Below are 24,117 nucleotides of genomic sequence, written 5' to 3'. Positions count from 1 at the left end.
ATAAATAAGGACTGGTCCCAGGACCAGATTCTCTTTACTTCTCGTCTTTTTCCCTGCCGCTTCCCTTTCTCTTTATTCCCCCCCCCTTGCTCTTTGATTTTCCCCGTCCCATTCTCTCATTTCCTATGCAAATTGAAAAGACTAGCTTGCTGTACATGCAGGAACCTCTTTTTAGCAGGGCTGCACCCCTTATATAAAATACAGCAGTTTGTCACAAAAGCATTAAAACCAACTAGAACACACAGAAAGGGTCCTTGAAGCACACAAGTATGTGTTATATATTATGATCGCCAGCTTCTATTTGTGCACATTATTTCTATTCTTCCTGTACCATTGTTATTTTAATCTTGAAAGTGGCATTTGCGGCATCATCCATGTGTGTTTGGAAAGTCCAGGCAGTCCTGGCAATACACACTTATTTTCAGGATGGGCCGCATCATTTGTGTGAATTAGGTGGCTGGCAGCACATGGAATGCACCAATAGTCATCTTCAAGTGACATTTTAACACAGCCAGGGAGAGTTTCCTCTATGCAGAAAAACTAACAAGAACAATGTCAAGAAGCCGCAATAACTGACATTCAGCTGCTATATTATTTATTCTTATTTCTATGCTTACATTGGCTCACACAAGTTGGAGCCAGTGTTTAGGGTTGCCTAGTGGGTCAACAAAGTAGGCAAATACATTTGGTATGAAAAATAAGTGTCCATAGTCATCTTTAAGCACATTGATAAGGGACTGCTGTCCTTGGCTGAAGTAATGTACGGAACCCCACAGCCGCACTGATTCTAAACCAAGTCTAGCACACTTATGACGATGCAAACTGCTTAGGTATGTGCCCATTGCTAAGACATGCACTATCCCATATGAGCAGTACTGATATGAAAGGACTGCAGAGGCTCACCCACTATACCATTCACATTAATAACAGCCCTAGAATAACACCTTTAAGACCACTTTACATTGTATGATAAATAGCATTTCATCTTTAATCAAAAACACATCAAGACTCAGGGACATTTTGTTGGATGGCCAACAAAATTCCTCCCCATCTGATATAGGTATGCAATGAAATGAGGAGCTTATAACCTTTTATTGTAACCACAGAAAAAAAAATGTAATGGTTTGCTACACAGAAAGTTGGGATACATATAAAATTTTACGTTGGCATCAAACTATAATATCTCCGGTAAAACCTATACAAAGCACACATTGCTTACAATTAAAAACATTTTTTTTTTTCAAAAAAATCAACACCTAAATTAGAAAAGTGAGGTTTTAAATAGCACTGGCGTACATCTAAACAAAACTGCCTTTGCCTGATCTATGCATTATGACATCATAAAGGCCAGTGACATCACTGTTTATAGTTCCAGGCCACTCCCCCACGCCTCAGTGCAGTTCAGCGCTTCACACTTACAAGGTGCTTTTGATAGCAAGTTAAAAGTGTTATAGCCAGTTTTGTGAAATAGCAAGATGGAAAATAGTGGGAACCCACCACAAGCTATGGAAGAATGTAGCTTCTTCTGTTTGCCAAGGTGGAGAACACAGAAACGCCGCCCAAGCACAATCTGTGCATTTTTCAGAAGGGCGGGAAATGCTTTACTTAATGCAGTAAGGTGGAGGAGAAGAGATGAATACAGGGTGACCTTGGACAAAGGACTCTCAGTACCCCAAAAGAGCAATGGGGGAAGAAGAGAAAAGGAAAGCTGCAGTTGTACTGAAAAGGGGAACATCCAGTGCCAAAGCAGGGCAAATAGTCCAGCGCAAACAAAACATTCTGTAAAGGATGCAAGAAGGAATGTGAGGAAACGGCACAAAATCAGTGCAAACAGCAGTGCCCCTGAGAAGAAAATACATAGATATGAGGAGCCAAATAGATCAGGAGAAGATTGTCTAAGTGTGAAGAGCTCTAGAGACTCCCTCCCCATTTCACTGTCCAGCCTTAGGTTTCAGTTTGAGCTAGGACAGGGGGCATTTGGGAAAGTCATGTTGGCTTCATTCACTGGAAAGGATTCCATGGTAGCAGTTAAAATGGTTACGAAAAAAGCCACAAAGCATATATTACCAGAGAAGAGGACATTGGAGTTGGCTAGGAACAGCCCGTTTCTCTGCCACGGGTACGCTGCCTTCCAGACAGAAACCCGTGTCTTCTTTATCATGGAATACATGCCTGCAGGGAGCCTTGAACAGTACATGCGCAGAGTGGGCTGCATGAAGGAGAGGACAGCAAGGTTTTATTCAGCAGAAATAGCCTGTGGCCTCCAATACCTTCATTCCCGCGGCATTATCCATAGGGACCTGAAACCAGACAACATCTTACTTGATGGTAGAGGGCATGCCAAAATAAGTGATTTTGGCCTTGTCGCAGAAGATATTTTTGGAGCCACACTGACAACGGGACGCTGTGGGACTTTCTTGTACATGGCCCCAGAGATACATTTGGGCAAGGGATATGGAGCTGCTGTGGACTGGTGGTCCTTCGGAGTGATGCTGTTCCGCATGCTCAATGAGGGACTATTTCCTTTCCGTTGTGGAAACTGTAAGAAAGCTACGGCCCGTTCAATTATTCACGATGACCCTCATTACCACAAAGGGTTGAGCAAACGAGCTGTGGCCATCTTGAAAGAACTCCTGAAAAAGGATCCTGAGCATCGTCTTGGAAATACAGGTGACATCAGGCAGCACCCATTCTTTAAAAACATCAAGTGGGGAGATTTAGAAAAGTGCCAGATAGCCCCTCCACGGCACTGGACTTTAAGATCAAAGCACAATCGGAAATCTCTCCAGCGCATGCCACCATGTCTGGAGGTCACCCAGAAATGCCCTCATCTTTGCAACAACCAGTTCTTGTTTGGCCTTTCCTTTGTCAGTCCAGATTGGATGATCTCTCTCAAGTGAACAGATCACATTTAACAGACATGCTCAGACGACAGATTCTTCACATATGCTCAGACAATAAACAAAAATTCATTCGATCCTTGAGCCTAGTGGTTTGCTTTACCAAATATTTGGTTTTCATAACAAGTGTACTTAGTTCAATTTGCAAAGCATTTATAATCCCCATGTTATATAGGTTTTAGAATATGTAAGGGCCAGCTAGACCCTTGTGACTTAGGGTACCTGCGATGTAAATAAAGCTTTGACCTAAGTTTAAATATACAATTTTGTAAAAATATATGGAATGGAACTTAAGATGATCTGTGTATTCCAGGATAAACACAATCCTTTAACAAATTGATGGTGTACATAAGTCATAGAAATAAGAGGAAAAAATGCCAATAGAAAAGGGCTGAATCTGTGGGGAGCCTGAAGGGCCCATAATTGGGGAAAAAAACTAATTGGTCAAATCAAGCCTGAGAAATGAGAAGTTAATCAGTTTAAAGTAATTTCAGCCTTGACTGAATGAGTCATCTAAAAGTTTCAGTGAAAGTGGATTGCGTGTTAAATGTATGCTCAGGACAGTTTTAATATTGATTGACCCCCCCCACCCCCACACACACACACGCACGCACTTCTTAGCATGCAATTTGGCCCCAAACCCAACCCAAGCCAACAAACAAACGTACTTGCTGACTCTGCAGTCTAGGAGGAGACCGTCAGAGTCAGTGTAGTCTTTCCTCCTGCTGACCCTAGCGCGAGTCCGCGTAAGACGTCCCCACACTACATGTGCAGGGCAGGAGAGGAGCATAGTAAATCAATGGTGCGATCCTGGCGTGTAACCCAAAACGTGAGTCACGATCAGTGCCAACCTTAGGTGTTCAGGCACTTAGGTGTTCTGGTCCCCTCCTTCACTGTACCACACTTCTCTTCACCTCATGTGGTTCAGGTTTAGATCAAATAAACACATGGAAACACAGCCTTGCAGGCATAGATCAACTGTAAACCACATGCAAACTCAGCATTGAAGATATAGGTCAAATAAACAATGTAGGAAAGGTTGCAGTCATGGATCAGAGGTCGCACACCCCAAATGACAGCCCTGGCACCCAGATTTCGCAAATAGAACTTGCCCAGCACCCATATTGCATACATATGACTTGCCCAGGTTGTATAAATAAGGACTGGTCCCAGGACCAGATTCTCTTTACTTCTCGTCTTTTTCCCTGCCGCTTCCCTTTCTCTTTATTCCCCCCCCCTTGCTCTTTGATTTTCCCCGTCCCATTCTCTCATTTCCTATGCAAATTGAAAAGACTAGCTTGCTGTACATGCAGGAACCTCTTTTTAGCAGGGCTGCACCCCTTATATAAAATACAGCAGTTTGTCACAAAAGCATTAAAACCAACTAGAACACACAGAAAGGGTCCTTGAAGCACACAAGTATGTGTTATATATTATGATCGCCAGCTTCTATTTGTGCACATTATTTCTATTCTTCCTGTACCATTGTTATTTTAATCTTGAAAGTGGCATTTGCGGCATCATCCATGTGTGTTTGGAAAGTCCAGGCAGTCCTGGCAATACACACTTATTTTCAGGATGGGCCGCATCATTTGTGTGAATTAGGTGGCTGGCAGCACATGGAATGCACCAATAGTCATCTTCAAGTGACATTTTAACACAGCCAGGGAGAGTTTCCTCTATGCAGAAAAACTAACAAGAACAATGTCAAGAAGCCGCAATAACTGACATTCAGCTGCTATATTATTTATTCTTATTTCTATGCTTACATTGGCTCACACAAGTTGGAGCCAGTGTTTAGGGTTGCCTAGTGGGTCAACAAAGTAGGCAAATACATTTGGTATGAAAAATAAGTGTCCATAGTCATCTTTAAGCACATTGATAAGGGACTGCTGTCCTTGGCTGAAGTAATGTACGGAACCCCACAGCCGCACTGATTCTAAACCAAGTCTAGCACACTTATGACGATGCAAACTGCTTAGGTATGTGCCCATTGCTAAGACATGCACTATCCCATATGAGCAGTACTGATATGAAAGGACTGCAGAGGCTCACCCACTATACCATTCACATTAATAACAGCCCTAGAATAACACCTTTAAGACCACTTTACATTGTATGATAAATAGCATTTCATCTTTAATCAAAAACACATCAAGACTCAGGGACATTTTGTTGGATGGCCAACAAAATTCCTCCCCATCTGATATAGGTATGCAATGAAATGAGGAGCTTATAACCTTTTATTGTAACCACAGAAAAAAAAATGTAATGGTTTGCTACACAGAAAGTTGGGATACATATAAAATTTTACGTTGGCATCAAACTATAATATCTCCGGTAAAACCTATACAAAGCACACATTGCTTACAATTAAAAACATTTTTTTTTTTCAAAAAAATCAACACCTAAATTAGAAAAGTGAGGTTTTAAATAGCACTGGCGTACATCTAAACAAAACTGCCTTTGCCTGATCTATGCATTATGACATCATAAAGGCCAGTGACATCACTGTTTATAGTTCCAGGCCACTCCCCCACGCCTCAGTGCAGTTCAGCGCTTCACACTTACAAGGTGCTTTTGATAGCAAGTTAAAAGTGTTATAGCCAGTTTTGTGAAATAGCAAGATGGAAAATAGTGGGAACCCACCACAAGCTATGGAAGAATGTAGCTTCTTCTGTTTGCCAAGGTGGAGAACACAGAAACGCCGCCCAAGCACAATCTGTGCATTTTTCAGAAGGGCGGGAAATGCTTTACTTAATGCAGTAAGGTGGAGGAGAAGAGATGAATACAGGGTGACCTTGGACAAAGGACTCTCAGTACCCCAAAAGAGCAATGGGGGAAGAAGAGAAAAGGAAAGCTGCAGTTGTACTGAAAAGGGGAACATCCAGTGCCAAAGCAGGGCAAATAGTCCAGCGCAAACAAAACATTCTGTAAAGGATGCAAGAAGGAATGTGAGGAAACGGCACAAAATCAGTGCAAACAGCAGTGCCCCTGAGAAGAAAATACATAGATATGAGGAGCCAAATAGATCAGGAGAAGATTGTCTAAGTGTGAAGAGCTCTAGAGACTCCCTCCCCATTTCACTGTCCAGCCTTAGGTTTCAGTTTGAGCTAGGACAGGGGGCATTTGGGAAAGTCATGTTGGCTTCATTCACTGGAAAGGATTCCATGGTAGCAGTTAAAATGGTTACGAAAAAAGCCACAAAGCATATATTACCAGAGAAGAGGACATTGGAGTTGGCTAGGAACAGCCCGTTTCTCTGCCACGGGTACGCTGCCTTCCAGACAGAAACCCGTGTCTTCTTTATCATGGAATACATGCCTGCAGGGAGCCTTGAACAGTACATGCGCAGAGTGGGCTGCATGAAGGAGAGGACAGCAAGGTTTTATTCAGCAGAAATAGCCTGTGGCCTCCAATACCTTCATTCCCGCGGCATTATCCATAGGGACCTGAAACCAGACAACATCTTACTTGATGGTAGAGGGCATGCCAAAATAAGTGATTTTGGCCTTGTCGCAGAAGATATTTTTGGAGCCACACTGACAACGGGACGCTGTGGGACTTTCTTGTACATGGCCCCAGAGATACATTTGGGCAAGGGATATGGAGCTGCTGTGGACTGGTGGTCCTTCGGAGTGATGCTGTTCCGCATGCTCAATGAGGGACTATTTCCTTTCCGTTGTGGAAACTGTAAGAAAGCTACGGCCCGTTCAATTATTCACGATGACCCTCATTACCACAAAGGGTTGAGCAAACGAGCTGTGGCCATCTTGAAAGAACTCCTGAAAAAGGATCCTGAGCATCGTCTTGGAAATACAGGTGACATCAGGCAGCACCCATTCTTTAAAAACATCAAGTGGGGAGATTTAGAAAAGTGCCAGATAGCCCCTCCACGGCACTGGACTTTAAGATCAAAGCACAATCGGAAATCTCTCCAGCGCATGCCACCATGTCTGGAGGTCAGCCAGAAATGCCCTCATCTTTGCAACAACCAGTTCTTGTTTGGCCTTTCCTTTGTCAGTCCAGATTGGATGATCTCTCTCAAGTGAACAGATCACATTTAACAGACATGCTCAGACGACAGATTCTTCACATATGCTCAGACAATAAACAAAAATTCATTCGATCCTTGAGCCTAGTGGTTTGCTTTACCAAATATTTGGTTTTCATAACAAGTGTACTTAGTTCAATTTGCAAAGCATTTATAATCCCCATGTTATATAGGTTTTAGAATATGTAAGGGCCAGCTAGACCCTTGTGACTTAGGGTACCTGCGATGTAAATAAAGCTTTGACCTAAGTTTAAATATACAATTTTGTAAAAATATATGGAATGGAACTTAAGATGATCTGTGTATTCCAGGATAAACACAATCCTTTAACAAATTGATGGTGTACATAAGTCATAGAAATAAGAGGAAAAAATGCCAATAGAAAAGGGCTGAATCTGTGGGGAGCCTGAAGGGCCCATAATTGGGGAAAAAAACTAATTGGTCAAATCAAGCCTGAGAAATGAGAAGTTAATCAGTTTAAAGTAATTTCAGCCTTGACTGAATGAGTCATCTAAAAGTTTCAGTGAAAGTGGATTGCGTGTTAAATGTATGCTCAGGACAGTTTTAATATTGATTGACCCCCCCCACACACACACACACACACGCACGCACTTCTTAGCATGCAATTTGGCCCCAAACCCAACCCAAGCCAACAAACAAACGTACTTGCTGACTCTGCAGTCTAGGAGGAGACCGTCAGAGTCAGTGTAGTCTTTCCTCCTGCTGACCCTAGCGCGAGTCCGCGTAAGACGTCCCCACACTACATGTGCAGGGCAGGAGAGGAGCATAGTAAATCAATGGTGCGATCCTGGCGTGTAACCCAAAACGTGAGTCACGATCAGTGCCAACCTTAGGTGTTCAGGCACTTAGGTGTTCTGGTCCCCTCCTTCACTGTACCACACTTCTCTTCACCTCATGTGGTTCAGGTTTAGATCAAATAAACACATGGAAACACAGCCTTGCAGGCATAGATCAACTGTAAACCACATGCAAACTCAGCATTGAAGATATAGGTCAAATAAACAATGTAGGAAAGGTTGCAGTCATGGATCAGAGGTCGCACACCCCAAATGACAGCCCTGGCACCCAGATTTCACAAATAGAACTTGCCCAGCACCCATATTGCATACATATGACTTGCCCAGGTTGTATAAATAAGGACTGGTCCCAGGACCAGATTCTCTTTACTTCTCGTCTTTTTCCCTGCCGCTTCCCCTTCTCTTTATCCCCCCCCCCTTGCTCTTTGATTTTCCCCGTCCCATTCTCTCATTTCCTATGCAAATTGAAAAGACTAGCTTGCTGTACATGCAGGAACCTCTTTTTAGCAGGGCTGCACCCCTTATATAAAATACAGCAGTTTGTCACAAAAGCATTAAAACCAACTAGAACACACAGAAAGGGTCCTTGAAGCACACAAGTATGTGTTATATATTATGATCGCCAGCTTCTATTTGTGCACATTATTTCTATTCTTCCTGTACCATTGTTATTTTAATCTTGAAAGTGGCATTTGCGGCATCATCCATGTGTGTTTGGAAAGTCCAGGCAGTCCTGGCAATACACACTTATTTTCAGGATGGGCCGCATCATTTGTGTGAATTAGGTGGCTGGCAGCACATGGAATGCACCAATAGTCATCTTCAAGTGACATTTTAACACAGCCAGGGAGAGTTTCCTCTATGCAGAAAAACTAACAAGAACAATGTCAAGAAGCCGCAATAACTGACATTCAGCTGCTATATTATTTATTCTTATTTCTATGCTTACATTGGCTCACACAAGTTGGAGCCAGTGTTTAGGGTTGCCTAGTGGGTCAACAAAGTAGGCAAATACATTTGGTATGAAAAATAAGTGTCCATAGTCATCTTTAAGCACATTGATAAGGGACTGCTGTCCTTGGCTGAAGTAATGTACGGAACCCCACAGCCGCACTGATTCTAAACCAAGTCTAGCACACTTATGACGATGCAAACTGCTTAGGTATGTGCCCATTGCTAAGACATGCACTATCCCATATGAGCAGTACTGATATGAAAGGACTGCAGAGGCTCACCCACTATACCATTCACATTAATAACAGCCCTAGAATAACACCTTTAAGACCACTTTACATTGTATGATAAATAGCATTTCATCTTTAATCAAAAACACATCAAGACTCAGGGACATTTTGTTGGATGGCCAACAAAATTCCTCCCCATCTGATATAGGTATGCAATGAAATGAGGAGCTTATAACCTTTTATTGTAACCACAGAAAAAAAAATGTAATGGTTTGCTACACAGAAAGTTGGGATACATATAAAATTTTACGTTGGCATCAAACTATAATATCTCCGGTAAAACCTATACAAAGCACACATTGCTTACAATTAAAAACATTTTTTTTTTTCAAAAAAATCAACACCTAAATTAGAAAAGTGAGGTTTTAAATAGCACTGGCGTACATCTAAACAAAACTGCCTTTGCCTGATCTATGCATTATGACATCATAAAGGCCAGTGACATCACTGTTTATAGTTCCAGGCCACTCCCCCACGCCTCAGTGCAGTTCAGCGCTTCACACTTACAAGGTGCTTTTGATAGCAAGTTAAAAGTGTTATAGCCAGTTTTGTGAAATAGCAAGATGGAAAATAGTGGGAACCCACCACAAGCTATGGAAGAATGTAGCTTCTTCTGTTTGCCAAGGTGGAGAACACAGAAACGCCGCCCAAGCACAATCTGTGCATTTTTCAGAAGGGCGGGAAATGCTTTACTTAATGCAGTAAGGTGGAGGAGAAGAGATGAATACAGGGTGACCTTGGACAAAGGACTCTCAGTACCCCAAAAGAGCAATGGGGGAAGAAGAGAAAAGGAAAGCTGCAGTTGTACTGAAAAGGGGAACATCCAGTGCCAAAGCAGGGCAAATAGTCCAGCGCAAACAAAACATTCTGTAAAGGATGCAAGAAGGAATGTGAGGAAACGGCACAAAATCAGTGCAAACAGCAGTGCCCCTGAGAAGAAAATACATAGATATGAGGAGCCAAATAGATCAGGAGAAGATTGTCTAAGTGTGAAGAGCTCTAGAGACTCCCTCCCCATTTCACTGTCCAGCCTTAGGTTTCAGTTTGAGCTAGGACAGGGGGCATTTGGGAAAGTCATGTTGGCTTCATTCACTGGAAAGGATTCCATGGTAGCAGTTAAAATGGTTACGAAAAAAGCCACAAAGCATATATTACCAGAGAAGAGGACATTGGAGTTGGCTAGGAACAGCCCGTTTCTCTGCCACGGGTACGCTGCCTTCCAGACAGAAACCCGTGTCTTCTTTATCATGGAATACATGCCTGCAGGGAGCCTTGAACAGTACATGCGCAGAGTGGGCTGCATGAAGGAGAGGACAGCAAGGTTTTATTCAGCAGAAATAGCCTGTGGCCTCCAATACCTTCATTCCCGCGGCATTATCCATAGGGACCTGAAACCAGACAACATCTTACTTGATGGTAGAGGGCATGCCAAAATAAGTGATTTTGGCCTTGTCGCAGAAGATATTTTTGGAGCCACACTGACAACGGGACGCTGTGGGACTTTCTTGTACATGGCCCCAGAGATACATTTGGGCAAGGGATATGGAGCTGCTGTGGACTGGTGGTCCTTCGGAGTGATGCTGTTCCGCATGCTCAATGAGGGACTATTTCCTTTCCGTTGTGGAAACTGTAAGAAAGCTACGGCCCGTTCAATTATTCACGATGACCCTCATTACCACAAAGGGTTGAGCAAACGAGCTGTGGCCATCTTGAAAGAACTCCTGAAAAAGGATCCTGAGCATCGTCTTGGAAATACAGGTGACATCAGGCAGCACCCATTCTTTAAAAACATCAAGTGGGGAGATTTAGAAAAGTGCCAGATAGCCCCTCCACGGCACTGGACTTTAAGATCAAAGCACAATCGGAAATCTCTCCAGCGCATGCCACCATGTCTGGAGGTCAGCCAGAAATGCCCTCATCTTTGCAACAACCAGTTCTTGTTTGGCCTTTCCTTTGTCAGTCCAGATTGGATGATCTCTCTCAAGTGAACAGATCACATTTAACAGACATGCTCAGACGACAGATTCTTCACATATGCTCAGACAATAAACAAAAATTCATTCGATCCTTGAGCCTAGTGGTTTGCTTTACCAAATATTTGGTTTTCATAACAAGTGTACTTAGTTCAATTTGCAAAGCATTTATAATCCCCATGTTATATAGGTTTTAGAATATGTAAGGGCCAGCTAGACCCTTGTGACTTAGGGTACCTGCGATGTAAATAAAGCTTTGACCTAAGTTTAAATATACAATTTTGTAAAAATATATGGAATGGAACTTAAGATGATCTGTGTATTCCAGGATAAACACAATCCTTTAACAAATTGATGGTGTACATAAGTCATAGAAATAAGAGGAAAAAATGCCAATAGAAAAGGGCTGAATCTGTGGGGAGCCTGAAGGGCCCATAATTGGGGAAAAAAACTAATTGGTCAAATCAAGCCTGAGAAATGAGAAGTTAATCAGTTTAAAGTAATTTCAGCCTTGACTGAATGAGTCATCTAAAAGTTTCAGTGAAAGTGGATTGCGTGTTAAATGTATGCTCAGGACAGTTTTAATATTGATTGACCCCCCCCCCCACACACACACACACGCACGCACTTCTTAGCATGCAATTTGGCCCCAAACCCAACCCAAGCCAACAAACAAACGTACTTGCTGACTCTGCAATCTAGGAGGAGACCGTCAGAGTCAGTGTAGTCTTTCCTCCTGCTGACCCTAGCGCGAGTCCGCGTAAGACGTCCCCACACTACATGTGCAGGGCAGGAGAGGAGCATAGTAAATCAATGGTGCGATCCTGGCGTGTAACCCAAAACGTGAGTCACGATCAGTGCCAACCTTAGGTGTTCAGGCACTTTGGTGTTCTGGTCCCCTCCTTCACTGTACCACACTTCTCTTCACCTCATGTGGTTCAGGTTTAGATCAAATAAACACATGGAAACACAGCCTTGCAGGCATAGATCAACTGTAAACCACATGCAAACTCAGCATTGAAGATATAGGTCAAATAAACAATGTAGGAAAGGTTGCAGTCATGGATCAGAGGTCGCACACCCCAAATGACAGCCCTGGCACCCAGATTTCACAAATAGAACTTGCCCAGCACCCATATTGCATACATATGACTTGCCCAGGTTGTATAAATAAGGACTGGTCCCAGGACCAGATTCTCTTTACTTCTCGTCTTTTTCCCTGCCGCTTCCCCTTCTCTTTATCCCCCCCCCTTGCTCTTTGATTTTCCCCGTCCCATTCTCTCATTTCCTATGCAAATTGAAAAGACTAGCTTGCTGTACATGCAGGAACCTCTTTTTAGCAGGGCTGCACCCCTTATATAAAATACAGCAGTTTGTCACAAAAGCATTAAAACCAACTAGAACACACAGAAAGGGTCCTTGAAGCACACAAGTATGTGTTATATATTATGATCGCCAGCTTCTATTTGTGCACATTATTTCTATTCTTCCTGTACCATTGTTATTTTAATCTTGAAAGTGGCATTTGCGGCATCATCCATGTGTGTTTGGAAAGTCCAGGCAGTCCTGGCAATACACACTTATTTTCAGGATGGGCCGCATCATTTGTGTGAATTAGGTGGCTGGCAGCACATGGAATGCACCAATAGTCATCTTCAAGTGACATTTTAACACAGCCAGGGAGAGTTTCCTCTATGCAGAAAAACTAACAAGAACAATGTCAAGAAGCCGCAATAACTGACATTCAGCTGCTATATTATTTATTCTTATTTCTATGCTTACATTGGCTCACACAAGTTGGAGCCAGTGTTTAGGGTTGCCTAGTGGGTCAACAAAGTAGGCAAATACATTTGGTATGAAAAATAAGTGTCCATAGTCATCTTTAAGCACATTGATAAGGGACTGCTGTCCTTGGCTGAAGTAATGTACGGAACCCCACAGCCGCACTGATTCTAAACCAAGTCTAGCACACTTATGACGATGCAAACTGCTTAGGTATGTGCCCATTGCTAAGACATGCACTATCCCATATGAGCAGTACTGATATGAAAGGACTGCAGAGGCTCACCCACTATACCATTCACATTAATAACAGCCCTAGAATAACACCTTTAAGACCACTTTACATTGTATGATAAATAGCATTTCATCTTTAATCAAAAACACATCAAGACTCAGGGACATTTTGTTGGATGGCCAACAAAATTCCTCCCCATCTGATATAGGTATGCAATGAAATGAGGAGCTTATAACCTTTTATTGTAACCACAGAAAAAAAAATGTAATGGTTTGCTACACAGAAAGTTGGGATACATATAAAATTTTACGTTGGCATCAAACTATAATATCTCCGGTAAAACCTATACAAAGCACACATTGCTTACAATTAAAAACATTTTTTTTTTTCAAAAAAATCAACACCTAAATTAGAAAAGTGAGGTTTTAAATAGCACTGGCGTACATCTAAACAAAACTGCCTTTGCCTGATCTATGCATTATGACATCATAAAGGCCAGTGACATCACTGTTTATAGTTCCAGGCCACTCCCCCACGCCTCAGTGCAGTTCAGCGCTTCACACTTACAAGGTGCTTTTGATAGCAAGTTAAAAGTGTTATAGCCAGTTTTGTGAAATAGCAAGATGGAAAATAGTGGGAACCCACCACAAGCTATGGAAGAATGTAGCTTCTTCTGTTTGCCAAGGTGGAGAACACAGAAACGCCGCCCAAGCACAATCTGTGCATTTTTCAGAAGGGCGGGAAATGCTTTACTTAATGCAGTAAGGTGGAGGAGAAGAGATGAATACAGGGTGACCTTGGACAAAGGACTCTCAGTACCCCAAAAGAGCAATGGGGGAAGAAGAGAAAAGGAAAGCTGCAGTTGTACTGAAAAGGGGAACATCCAGTGCCAAAGCAGGGCAAATAGTCCAGCGCAAACAAAACATTCTGTAAAGGATGCAAGAAGGAATGTGAGAAAACGGCACAAAATCAGTGCAAACAGCAGTGCCCCTGAGAAGAAAATACATAGATATGAGGAGCCAAATAGATCAGGAGAAGATTGTCTAAGTGTGAAGAGCTCTAGAGACTCCCTCCCCATTTCACTGTCCAGCCTTAGGTTTCAGTTTGAGCTAGGACAGGGGGCATTTGGGAAAGTCATGTTGGCTTCATTCACTGGAAAGGATTCCATGGTAGCAGTTAAAATGGTTACGAAAAAAGCCACAAAGCATATATTACCAGAGAAGAGGACATTGGAGTTGGCTAGGAACAGCCCGTTTCTCTGCCACGGGTACGCTGCCTTCCAGACAGAAACCCGTGTCTTCTTTCTCATGGAATACATGCCTGCAGGGAGCCTTGAACAGTACATGCGCAGAGTGGGCTGCATGAAGGAGAGGACAGCAAGGTTTTATTCAGCAGAAATAGCCTGTGGCCTCCAATACCTTCATTCCCGCGGCATTATCCATAGGGACCTGAAACCAGACAACATCTTACTTGATGGTAGAGGGCATGCCAAAATAAGTGATTTTGGCCTTGTCGCAGAAGATATTTTTGGAGCCACACTGACAACGGGACGCTGTGGGACTTTCTTGTACATGGCCCCAGAGATACATTTGGGCAAGGGATATGGAGCTGCTGTGGACTGGTGGTCCTTCGGAGTGATGCTGTTCCGCATGCTCAATGAGGGACTATTTCCTTTCCGTTGTGGAAACTGTAAGAAAGCTACGGCCCGTTCAATTATTCACGATGACCCTCATTACCACAAAGGGTTGAGCAAACGAGCTGTGGCCATCTTGAAAGAACTCCTGAAAAAGGATCCTGAGCATCGTCTTGGAAATACAGGTGACATCAGGCAGCACCCATTCTTTAAAAACATCAAGTGGGGAGATTTAGAAAAGTGCCAGATAGCCCCTCCACGGCACTGGACTTTAAGATCAAAGCACAATCGGAAATCTCTCCAGCGCATGCCACCATGTCTGGAGGTCACCCAGAAATGCCCTCATCTTTGCAACAACCAGTTCTTGTTTGGCCTTTCCTTTGTCAGTCCAGATTGGATGATCTCTCTCAAGTGAACAGATCACATTTAACAGACATGCTCAGACGACAGATTCTTCACATATGCTCAGACAATAAACAAAAATTCATTCGATCCTTGAGCCTAGTGGTTTGCTTTACCAAATATTTGGTTTTCATAACAAGTGTACTTAGTTCAATTTGCAAAGCATTTATAATCCCCATGTTATATAGGTTTTAGAATATGTAAGGGCCAGCTAGACCCTTGTGACTTAGGGTACCTGCGATGTAAATAAAGCTTTGACCTAAGTTTAAATATACAATTTTGTAAAAATATATGGAATGGAACTTAAGATGATCTGTGTATTCCAGGATAAACACAATCCTTTAACAAATTGATGGTGTACATAAGTCATAGAAATAAGAGAAAAAAATGCCAATAGAAAAGGGCTGAATCTGTGGGGAGCCTGAAGGGCCCATAATTGGGGAAAAAAAACTAATTGGTCAAATCAAGCCTGAGAAATGAGAAGTTAATCAGTTTAAAGTAATTTCAGCCTTGACTGAATGAGTCATCTAAAAGTTTCAGTGAAAGTGGATTGCGTGTTAAATGTATGCTCAGGACAGTTTTAATATTGATTGACCCCCCCACACACACACACACACACACACGCACGCACTTCTTAGCATGCAATTTGGCCCCAAACCCAACCCAAGCCAACAAACAAACGTACTTGCTGACTCTGCATGACTCGGGCACTATATATTAACATACAGTTGAAACACATAAATAAAAACACAAAAGCCAGGAGGTCGTTGGAAAATGTAAGGCCACAGCGCTTTATTACTGTGACAAAAAATGTAGAAAATTAGTAAAACATAAACATTGTTAAATAACATTTGTAGGGATGTCCCGCCAAATACCATACGGGAACCGTTGGGTCGGAACACCCTACCCTTCCAAAATTCCCCCAGGGACTGAACCCGTGGAGAAATTAACAAGAAACATAACGTCGGCATAACAGCCAACTGTAAACATACCACCTTAAAGCTCAGAATTCAGCCATAGACTCCGTTCAGATAAATAAAAGTGAAAATTTGGGGAGGGAGGGCGGTTATTCACTGCTTTAACAGATTCTCTGCTTAATAAGCTGGAAATATTGTCTGACCAAAGGCGGGAAAGGGGGGTCCCATAAATAGACAGCCAGAAACCCCACCCAAGCAGGACAAGGAACCCTATAGGATGTCCTACGGATGACCCCTTTCTACATCCTGACAGCAGCTTACTGTTAATATAGGCCCAGTCATGCAGCCCTTACTCTTATTATCCAGGGCTTGTCTTGACTCGGGCACTATATATTAACATACAGTTGAAACACATAAATAAAAACACAAAAGCCAGGAGGTCGTTGGAAAATGTAAGGCCACAGCGCTTTATTACTGTGACAAAAAATGTAGAAAATTAGTAAAACATAAACATTGTTAAATAACATTTGTAGGGATGTCCCGCCAAATACCATACGGGAACCGTTGGGTCGGAACACCCTACCCTTCCAAAATTCCCCCAGGGACTGAACCCGTGGAGAAATTAACAAGAAACATAACGTCGGCATAACAGCCAACTGTAAACATACCACCTTAAAGCTCAGAATTCAGCCATAATCTACGCGTTTGACCGCCTTAAACGCGGAGATTCCTCCACAACTGGACAGCACGTTCAATACCCGTGGTGACCTCGAGACACCACAGATCGGCTCCCACATCGCTCAGGTGAACACCGTCATCTCGAAAAAACGCCGGGGAGTCAGTCGTAATCTCAGGGTGAGAAATCACCAGACCTCCTTGCAACGCAACGAAACGAGCAATAGCCTTATTTACGTTCAGGCGAGCCCTATTAATCCCAGCCAACGACCTCGCACCCCTCCAAAATAACCTGGGGATGATCTCGGACCACACTATAATGACACCGGGCATAGAAGCCTGGAAACGAACGATATCACACTTAATATCTTTTTTGAGGCGCCGAAGGGGCACCGAACATAAATCGTTCCCACCCGCGTGGATAACCAAAATCTGGGGAGGCCTGTCAAGCCGAATAGCCCGCTCCAATTCGTAAGCAATCCCTTCCCAGCGAAGGCCCCTCACGCCCATCCAATGGATCTTCACTTCAGGCAGGACAAAACCCAACTGACGACCCGAGCGCCGAAGTGCCGCTCTACGCTCGGCCCAAAAAACGTAGGAGTGGCCAACTATCCAAACTAAACACGTCCTGCAACCTAAAGAAAGAAACAGAAACAAGACGTCGGAAAAAGCAGAAAAAAACGCGATCAGAAACACACAGAAAGGAAAACATTCGCCACCAGACAGGAAGCTCCGCAACAACAAGCATCAAATGTAGTTTGTTATTTTTTTTTTTTTTTTTTTTTTTTTATTACATTTTTTTTTTTTTTTTTGTTTACTACGCATAAATGCAAACCCATAGCGATTAGCAGTAGGCGTAATTATGTATTTATTTATTATCATTATTATTATTTTTTTTTTTTTTTTGTTTTATAGTTATATCAAAAGGGGGCGAATATAAGACTTGAAACGGGCCGATTCCCATCGCCCGATTCTCTTGATAACAGAATCGCACAGGCCCCATCGAGCTGCCTGAGTAGCCGCACCAATGCGGAAGGAATGAGAGCAATACTCATGAGGGGGAAGGAACAAAGCAGCCAAGCAGCGCCGGAAAACTGCAACGAATTGGAAACGGGAAAGAAAAGAGCCATCCTCATGAATCAGCAATGGCCCGTCACCGTGAGGTCTAATCGCCAAGTAGTTCCGTAAGCAAAGCAGCGGGCAGAGATCACTACCTTCAAAACGCGCTAAATGCACCGTAAAGCCCTTCCCACACTGGTCAGTCTTGGAGCGATATATGCGTAGACAAAGGCTGTCCATACTCGGGAACACGTCGCAGTAACGCAAGCCACCGGGGCAACGCCTAGTCGGGCAGACCAGTTCCGAAACTCGAAACGCCCCAAAAAACGCAAGCGTAAAACTCAGCTGAAAAAGCGTACTTTCGTAAGCCGAGGTACAAACAGAAGGCAGAACACGGAACAAACGCTCCAATAGATCCAGCGTAACTGGGCGGCGAGTGTCGCGCTGAAAGTAACCCTTCTTGTAACCCTTCAGAGCCTGCCTAACCAGAAAGCATTTCGTGAGGTCCTTAGATCCCATAAGCTTGAAATAAAAAGCCAGGGCAGCCATTTTGCGGGAAATGCACGACACAGACACGCCGCTGGAGTAAGCATCCCCCAAAAACCAAAGCAATACTGCCAACTTATCGTCATCCCGCACAGAGTCGCCGGCTTCAGCCAACGTAGCCGACCATTCCTCCCAAATGCTACAGTAAGCCGTCCACGTGCTGTCAGCCATAGAGCGTCGGATTAAGGCCATCGCACCACTACTCCCAAATCCCAGAGTTCCACAGGGCACTCCACTCCATCCGAATCCGCATCTGGGGCCAGGATCCGGAATCGCTCCAGCTGAAACCGAGACAGAGAATCTGCAATTTCGTTCTCCACACCGGGCAGATGTTGAGCCCTAAGGTATATATTGAAACGCAAACAAAGTAATACTAAATTGCGTAACAGCCGAACCACTGGAGGGGAAGAAGCAGTAACGTTGTTGATAGCGTGCACCACACTTAAATTGTCGCAATAAAAACGCACCTTTTTGTTGCGCAGTAAATCGCCCCAAACATAAACGGAAACCAATATCGGGAACAGCTCCAAAAAGGTCAAGTTCGCGGTCAACCCATCATCCCGCCAGCACTGGGGCCAAGCCCCCGCACTCCAATGCCCACGAAAATACGCACCGTACCCAGAAGAACCCGCCGCATCGGTCCAGAGGCACAACTCAGAATTCGAAACCTCGCTATCCAACCAAAACGTTTGACCATTAAAATCGCGCAGAAAGATATCCCACACACGCAGATCGTCCTTATGATCAGCAGTAACCCTAATAAAATGGTGAGGGGCGCGAGCACCGGACGTGGCTAATGACAGACGCCTACAGAAAATACGGCCCATAGGAATAATCCTACAGGCAAAATTCAGCTTACCAAGGAGCGATTGCAACTCCTTCAGGGTTACCTTCTTCTTAGCAACAACAGTCTGGACCGTGGACCGCAAATCAACCACTTTGTCTAACGGGAGACGGCAGCACAAGACCCGGGAATCAATCTCGATTCCCAGAAATTTTATAACCTCAGAAGGACCCTCAGTCTTTTCGGGCGACAAGGGAACCCCAAAAGAAGCCATGACGCGCTGCGTAGTTTGTAAAAGGACGTGACACAGCCAAGAGCGCGGAGGACCAATGCACAAAAAATCATCCAGATAGTGGATCAAGGAGGGAATACCAGATTCCGTCCTAATGACCCATTCCAGAAAACTGCTGAAAGTTTCAAAGTACGAGCACGAAATGGAACAGCCCATGGGAAGACAACGATCCACATAAAACTGCCCGTCCCACTTAAAACCCAACAACCTGAAACTTTCCGGATGAACTGGAAGGAGGCGAAACGCAGACTCCACGTCAGTCTTAGCCATCAGAGTACCAGCGCCATACGACCTAACCCAGTGTAAAGCCCGGTCAAAAGGGGTATACGAAACAACACAACACTCCCTATCGATACCATCATTTACCGAAGAGCCCTTCGGATAGGACAAGTGATGTATTAATCTAAACTTGCCTGCTTCTTTTTTAGGGACAACACCCAAAGGGGATACAATCAAATCCGGAAGAGGGGAAAAAAGAAAAGGGCCCGCTATTCTCCCCAAAGCGACCTCTTTCCGCAACTTCTCGGTGACCACTTCCGGAAAAGACAAAGCAGACTGCAAATTTTTAACATCGAACGAACCTCGCTCAGCCCGACAAGGAATACGAAAACCTTCTGTAAAACCAAACCACAACAATTCAGCAGCTACCTCATCCTCATAACGCCGAAGCCACGGTAGCATCGCGTGAGCGTTCACCGGAGTTCTCCCCCTTTGCAACAGTGCTCGCGGCGGAAGCGGATTTTGCCTTTTTAAAGCATTTAGATGAGGCATGGGAACCCCCACAGACCGAACACTCGTGTCTGTATCTGCAGGAAGCTCCCCACCGACACATACCCTGGTTGAACTGCCAACAACAGCCTTTCTTATTGCCTGCCGAAGACGCGGCTGCCGAAGCACCCCCGGCAGTCCCTGTAAAGGGGTTACCCGAAGACCTGGCCGGGGCAGTAACCCGGAGCCACAAGGCAATGTCCTTGTGGTCCCAACGAATATTCTTACGGACTGACATACGCTGCCTAAATTGCTCGTCATAACGCAGCCATGCCATGCCCCCATACACCCGGTAAGCTTCTCCGATGCTATCCATATAGCAGAACAATCCTGAGCAATGCTCAGGGTTTTTCTCGCCGATGACACTTGCCAAGATAGCAAAAGCCTGCAACCAGTTCGTAAACGTACGAGGAATGAGGCGATAGCGCCTCTTTTCTTCCTCCTCCTTCTTACTCTCATCCCCTTTAGAGCCCCTATCCAAATTAAATTTCTCCAAGGGAAGAAGAGAAAAAATTTCAACATACTCGCCCTTCCATATACGCTCCCTCACCTCCTGCTTGAGATGCGCCCCAAGCGGGCCCTCGAAGCACACATAAACTTCACCATGTGCCGAATCACCAACCCTCTCGGGCTTGTCAGAACTTTTTACCGTAGCCTTTTCCACCGTCTGCAGCGACGGCGCCACCGTGGAAGGGGCAGGCACAGGTGGAGCAGGTACTGAGCTGGCCACCGTACCCAAAGGGGGGGGCAAAACACCAGTGGGCTGTGGAGCATAACCACTCCAGACCGCCTGCGGGCACGGGTTACCAGCCCTGAACCTCTCCTCACATTGCTGTAAAAATGAACGAAAACCCGAAAATAAATCCATAAATGGTAAAGGAGACACCTGTGGCAAAGGGGGAGGGGACGCAGCGCAGGAAACAGGACCCCCAACAGCAGCAGACAAAGGGAAAGAAGTATGTATAGGAGGGTGTTGTGCAACAGGACCAGAATCCTGAACATGCTCACCAGAACTGCTGGGTTGCAGGGGAGCCATTCCGGACGGAAGAAGATGTTCTGCAGCAGCAGCGGCATCTGGAGCGGAACAGTCGTCGGGAAACAGCAACGGAGAACAACCAGACGCCTGCTGAGATGTATCCTGATGAGCACCAGCCTCTGCGGGCGAAGGAAGCGCCGCACGGCCCAAACGAGAGTGAGAAACAGCCGGCGAATCCCTGCAGACACCAAAAAGATGGCCGCTCGCATCCTCTTCACCTCGGCGCCTCGATGACGTCACAGCCCGCGACGACCTCTGCCGGCCACGTGATAAACCCGGCATGGCGGGGGCCATATTGAAAGGAGACACGCCGCCGGGAGCAGGGACCACAACAGAAGAAAGAGGACGCCGTGACCGGGAAACAGACGGAGGAGAAACACGTCCGGACGATGAACGCTGCAACGGGGTAGGTGGAACCACATCAGAAGAGCCGTCGTCGTCGGAATCCCGCGCGACCACAGGTTCCGGTGGACAGGGGAGGACAGGAGCCCGTCTCGCAGATCTTCCACGGCTGGCAGAATTCCTTCTGGACGTCCCTCCTGCATTCGATGGTCTAGTAGCGCCGGGAGAAGCAGAAAGTCTGGGTCGTCTGGCGGGCCTCCTGGAAACCTCGGGACTAAGCCGGGACGGAGGCCTACTCCTGCGGGCCCCAGCTGAAGCAGAAGGGCCGGCCGGCATGTCAGAAACTAACGAAGCCAATTTGTCTTGCAGCCAGGAACCACCATTGGCCACAGCAGCAGCCCTGATGGCAGCCAGCATGGCATCAACGTCCTGATCAGCCATATGCAGGTATGTAGATATGAAGAATAAAGAGATAAAGTGATAATAGATTCACTGCTTTAACAGATTCTCTGCTTAATAAGCTGGAAATATTGTCTGACCAAAGGCGGGAAAGGGGGGTCCCATAAATAGACAGCCAGAAACCCCACCCAAGCAGGACAAGGAACCCTATAGGATGTCCTACGGATGACCCCTTTCTACATCCTGACAGCAGCTTACTGTTAATATAGGCCCAGTCATGCAGCCCTTACTCTTATTATCCAGGGCTTGTCTGTCTAGGAGGAGACCGTCAGAGTCAGTGTAGTCTTTCCTCCTGCTGACCCTAGCGCGAGTCCGCGTAAGACGTCCCCACACTACATGTGCAGGGCAGGAGAGGAGCATAGTAAATCAATGGTGCGATCCTGGCGTGTAACCCAAAACGTGAGTCACGATCAGTGCCAACCTTAGGTGTTCAGGCACTTAGGTGTTCTGGTCCCCTCCTTCACTGTACCACACTTCTCTTCACCTCATGTGGTTCAGGTTTAGATCAAATAAACACATGGAAACACAGCCTTGCAGGCATAGATCAACTGTAAACCACATGCAAACTCAGCATTGAAGATATAGGTCAAATAAACAATGTAGGAAAGGTTGCAGTCATGGATCAGAGGTCGCACACCCCAAATGACAGCCCTGGCACCCAGATTTCACAAATAGAACTTGCCCAGCACCCATATTGCATACATATGACTTGCCCAGGTTGTATAAATAAGGACTGGTCCCAGGACCAGATTCTCTTTACTTCTCGTCTTTTTCCCTGCCGCTTCCCTTTCTCTTTATCCCCCCCCCCCTTGCTCTTTGATTTTCCCCGTCCCATTCTCTCATTTCCTATGCAAATTGAAAAGACTAGCTTGCTGTACATGCAGGAACCTCTTTTTAGCAGGGCTGCACCCCTTATATAAAATACAGCAGTTTGTCACAAAAGCATTAAAACCAACTAGAACACACAGAAAGGGTCCTTGAAGCACACAAGTATGTGTTATATATTATGATCGCCAGCTTCTATTTGTGCACATTATTTCTATTCTTCCTGTACCATTGTTATTTTAATCTTGAAAGTGGCATTTGCGGCATCATCCATGTGTGTTTGGAAAGTCCAGGCAGTCCTGGCAATACACACTTATTTTCAGGATGGGCCGCATCATTTGTGTGAATTAGGTGGCTGGCAGCACATGGAATGCACCAATAGTCATCTTCAAGTGACATTTTAACACAGCCAGGGAGAGTTTCCTCTATGCAGAAAAACTAACAAGAACAATGTCAAGAAGCCGCAATAACTGACATTCAGCTGCTATATTATTTATTCTTATTTCTATGCTTACATTGGCTCACACAAGTTGGAGCCAGTGTTTAGGGTTGCCTAGTGGGTCAACAAAGTAGGCAAATACATTTGGTATGGAAAATAAGTGTCCATAGTCATCTTTAAGCACATTGATAAGGGACTGCTGTCCTTGGCTGAAGTAATGTACGGAACCCCACAGCCGCACTGATTCTAAACCAAGTCTAGCACACTTATGACGATGCAAACTGCTTAGGTATGTGCCCATTGCTAAGACATGCACTATCCCATATGAGCAGTACTGATATGAAAGGACTGCAGAGGCTCACCCACTATACCATTCACATTAATAACAGCCCTAGAATAACACCTTTAAGACCACTTTACATTGTATGATAAATAGCATTTCATCTTTAATCAAAAACACATCAAGACTCAGGGACATTTTGTTGGATGGCCAACAAAATTCCTCCCCATCTGATATAGGTATGCAATGAAATGAGGAGCTTATAACCTTTTATTGTAACCACAGAAAAAAAAATGTAATGGTTTGCTACACAGAAAGTTGGGATACATATAAAATTTTACGTTGGCATCAAACTATAATATCTCCGGTAAAACCTATACAAAGCACACATTGCTTACAATTAAAAAAATTTTTTTTTTTCAAAAAAATCAACACCTAAATTAGAAAAGTGAGGTTTTAAATAGCACTGGCGTACATCTAAACAAAACTGCCTTTGCCTGATCTATGCATTATGACATCATAAAGGCCAGTGACATCACTGTTTATAGTTCCAGGCCACTCCCCCACGCCTCAGTGCAGTTCAGCGCTTCACACTTACAAGGTGCTTTTGATAGCAAGTTAAAAGTGTTATAGCCAGTTTTGTGAAATAGCAAG

At 44.6% G+C, this 24,117-nt stretch overlaps 3 protein-coding genes and 1 pseudogene across 3 annotated transcripts; all 4 read left to right on the top strand.

The window, feature by feature from the left end:
- Positions 1 to 1,475: 1,475 nt before the first annotated feature.
- LOC149302456 (protein kinase C delta type-like) lies at positions 1,476 to 2,900 on the top strand. Its single transcript, XM_089482545.1, has one exon. The coding sequence runs from the start codon at positions 1,476 to 1,478 to the stop codon at positions 2,898 to 2,900; it is 1,425 nt and encodes a 474-aa protein (XP_089338671.1).
- A 2,627-nt stretch (positions 2,901 to 5,527) lies between these two features.
- On the top strand, positions 5,528 to 6,952 carry LOC149302455 (protein kinase C delta type-like). The gene has a single exon (XM_089482544.1). The coding sequence runs from the start codon at positions 5,528 to 5,530 to the stop codon at positions 6,950 to 6,952; it is 1,425 nt and encodes a 474-aa protein (XP_089338670.1).
- A 2,627-nt stretch (positions 6,953 to 9,579) lies between these two features.
- LOC149302454 (protein kinase C delta type-like) lies at positions 9,580 to 11,004 on the top strand. The gene has a single exon (XM_089482543.1). The coding sequence runs from the start codon at positions 9,580 to 9,582 to the stop codon at positions 11,002 to 11,004; it is 1,425 nt and encodes a 474-aa protein (XP_089338669.1).
- A 3,183-nt stretch (positions 11,005 to 14,187) lies between these two features.
- LOC149302453 (protein kinase C delta type pseudogene) lies at positions 14,188 to 15,054 on the top strand (annotated as a pseudogene).
- Positions 15,055 to 24,117: the final 9,063 nt, after the last annotated feature.

The sequence above is a fragment of the Sceloporus occidentalis genome, unplaced genomic scaffold, assembly GCF_023333645.1.
Source record: "Sceloporus occidentalis isolate IW3139 unplaced genomic scaffold, rSceOcc1.0.p SCAF_19, whole genome shotgun sequence".
NCBI classification, from domain to species: domain Eukaryota; kingdom Metazoa; phylum Chordata; class Lepidosauria; order Squamata; family Phrynosomatidae; genus Sceloporus; species Sceloporus occidentalis.
The sequence above is the reverse complement of the archived record's forward strand: the minus strand, read 5'-3'. Positions and strand labels throughout refer to the sequence as shown.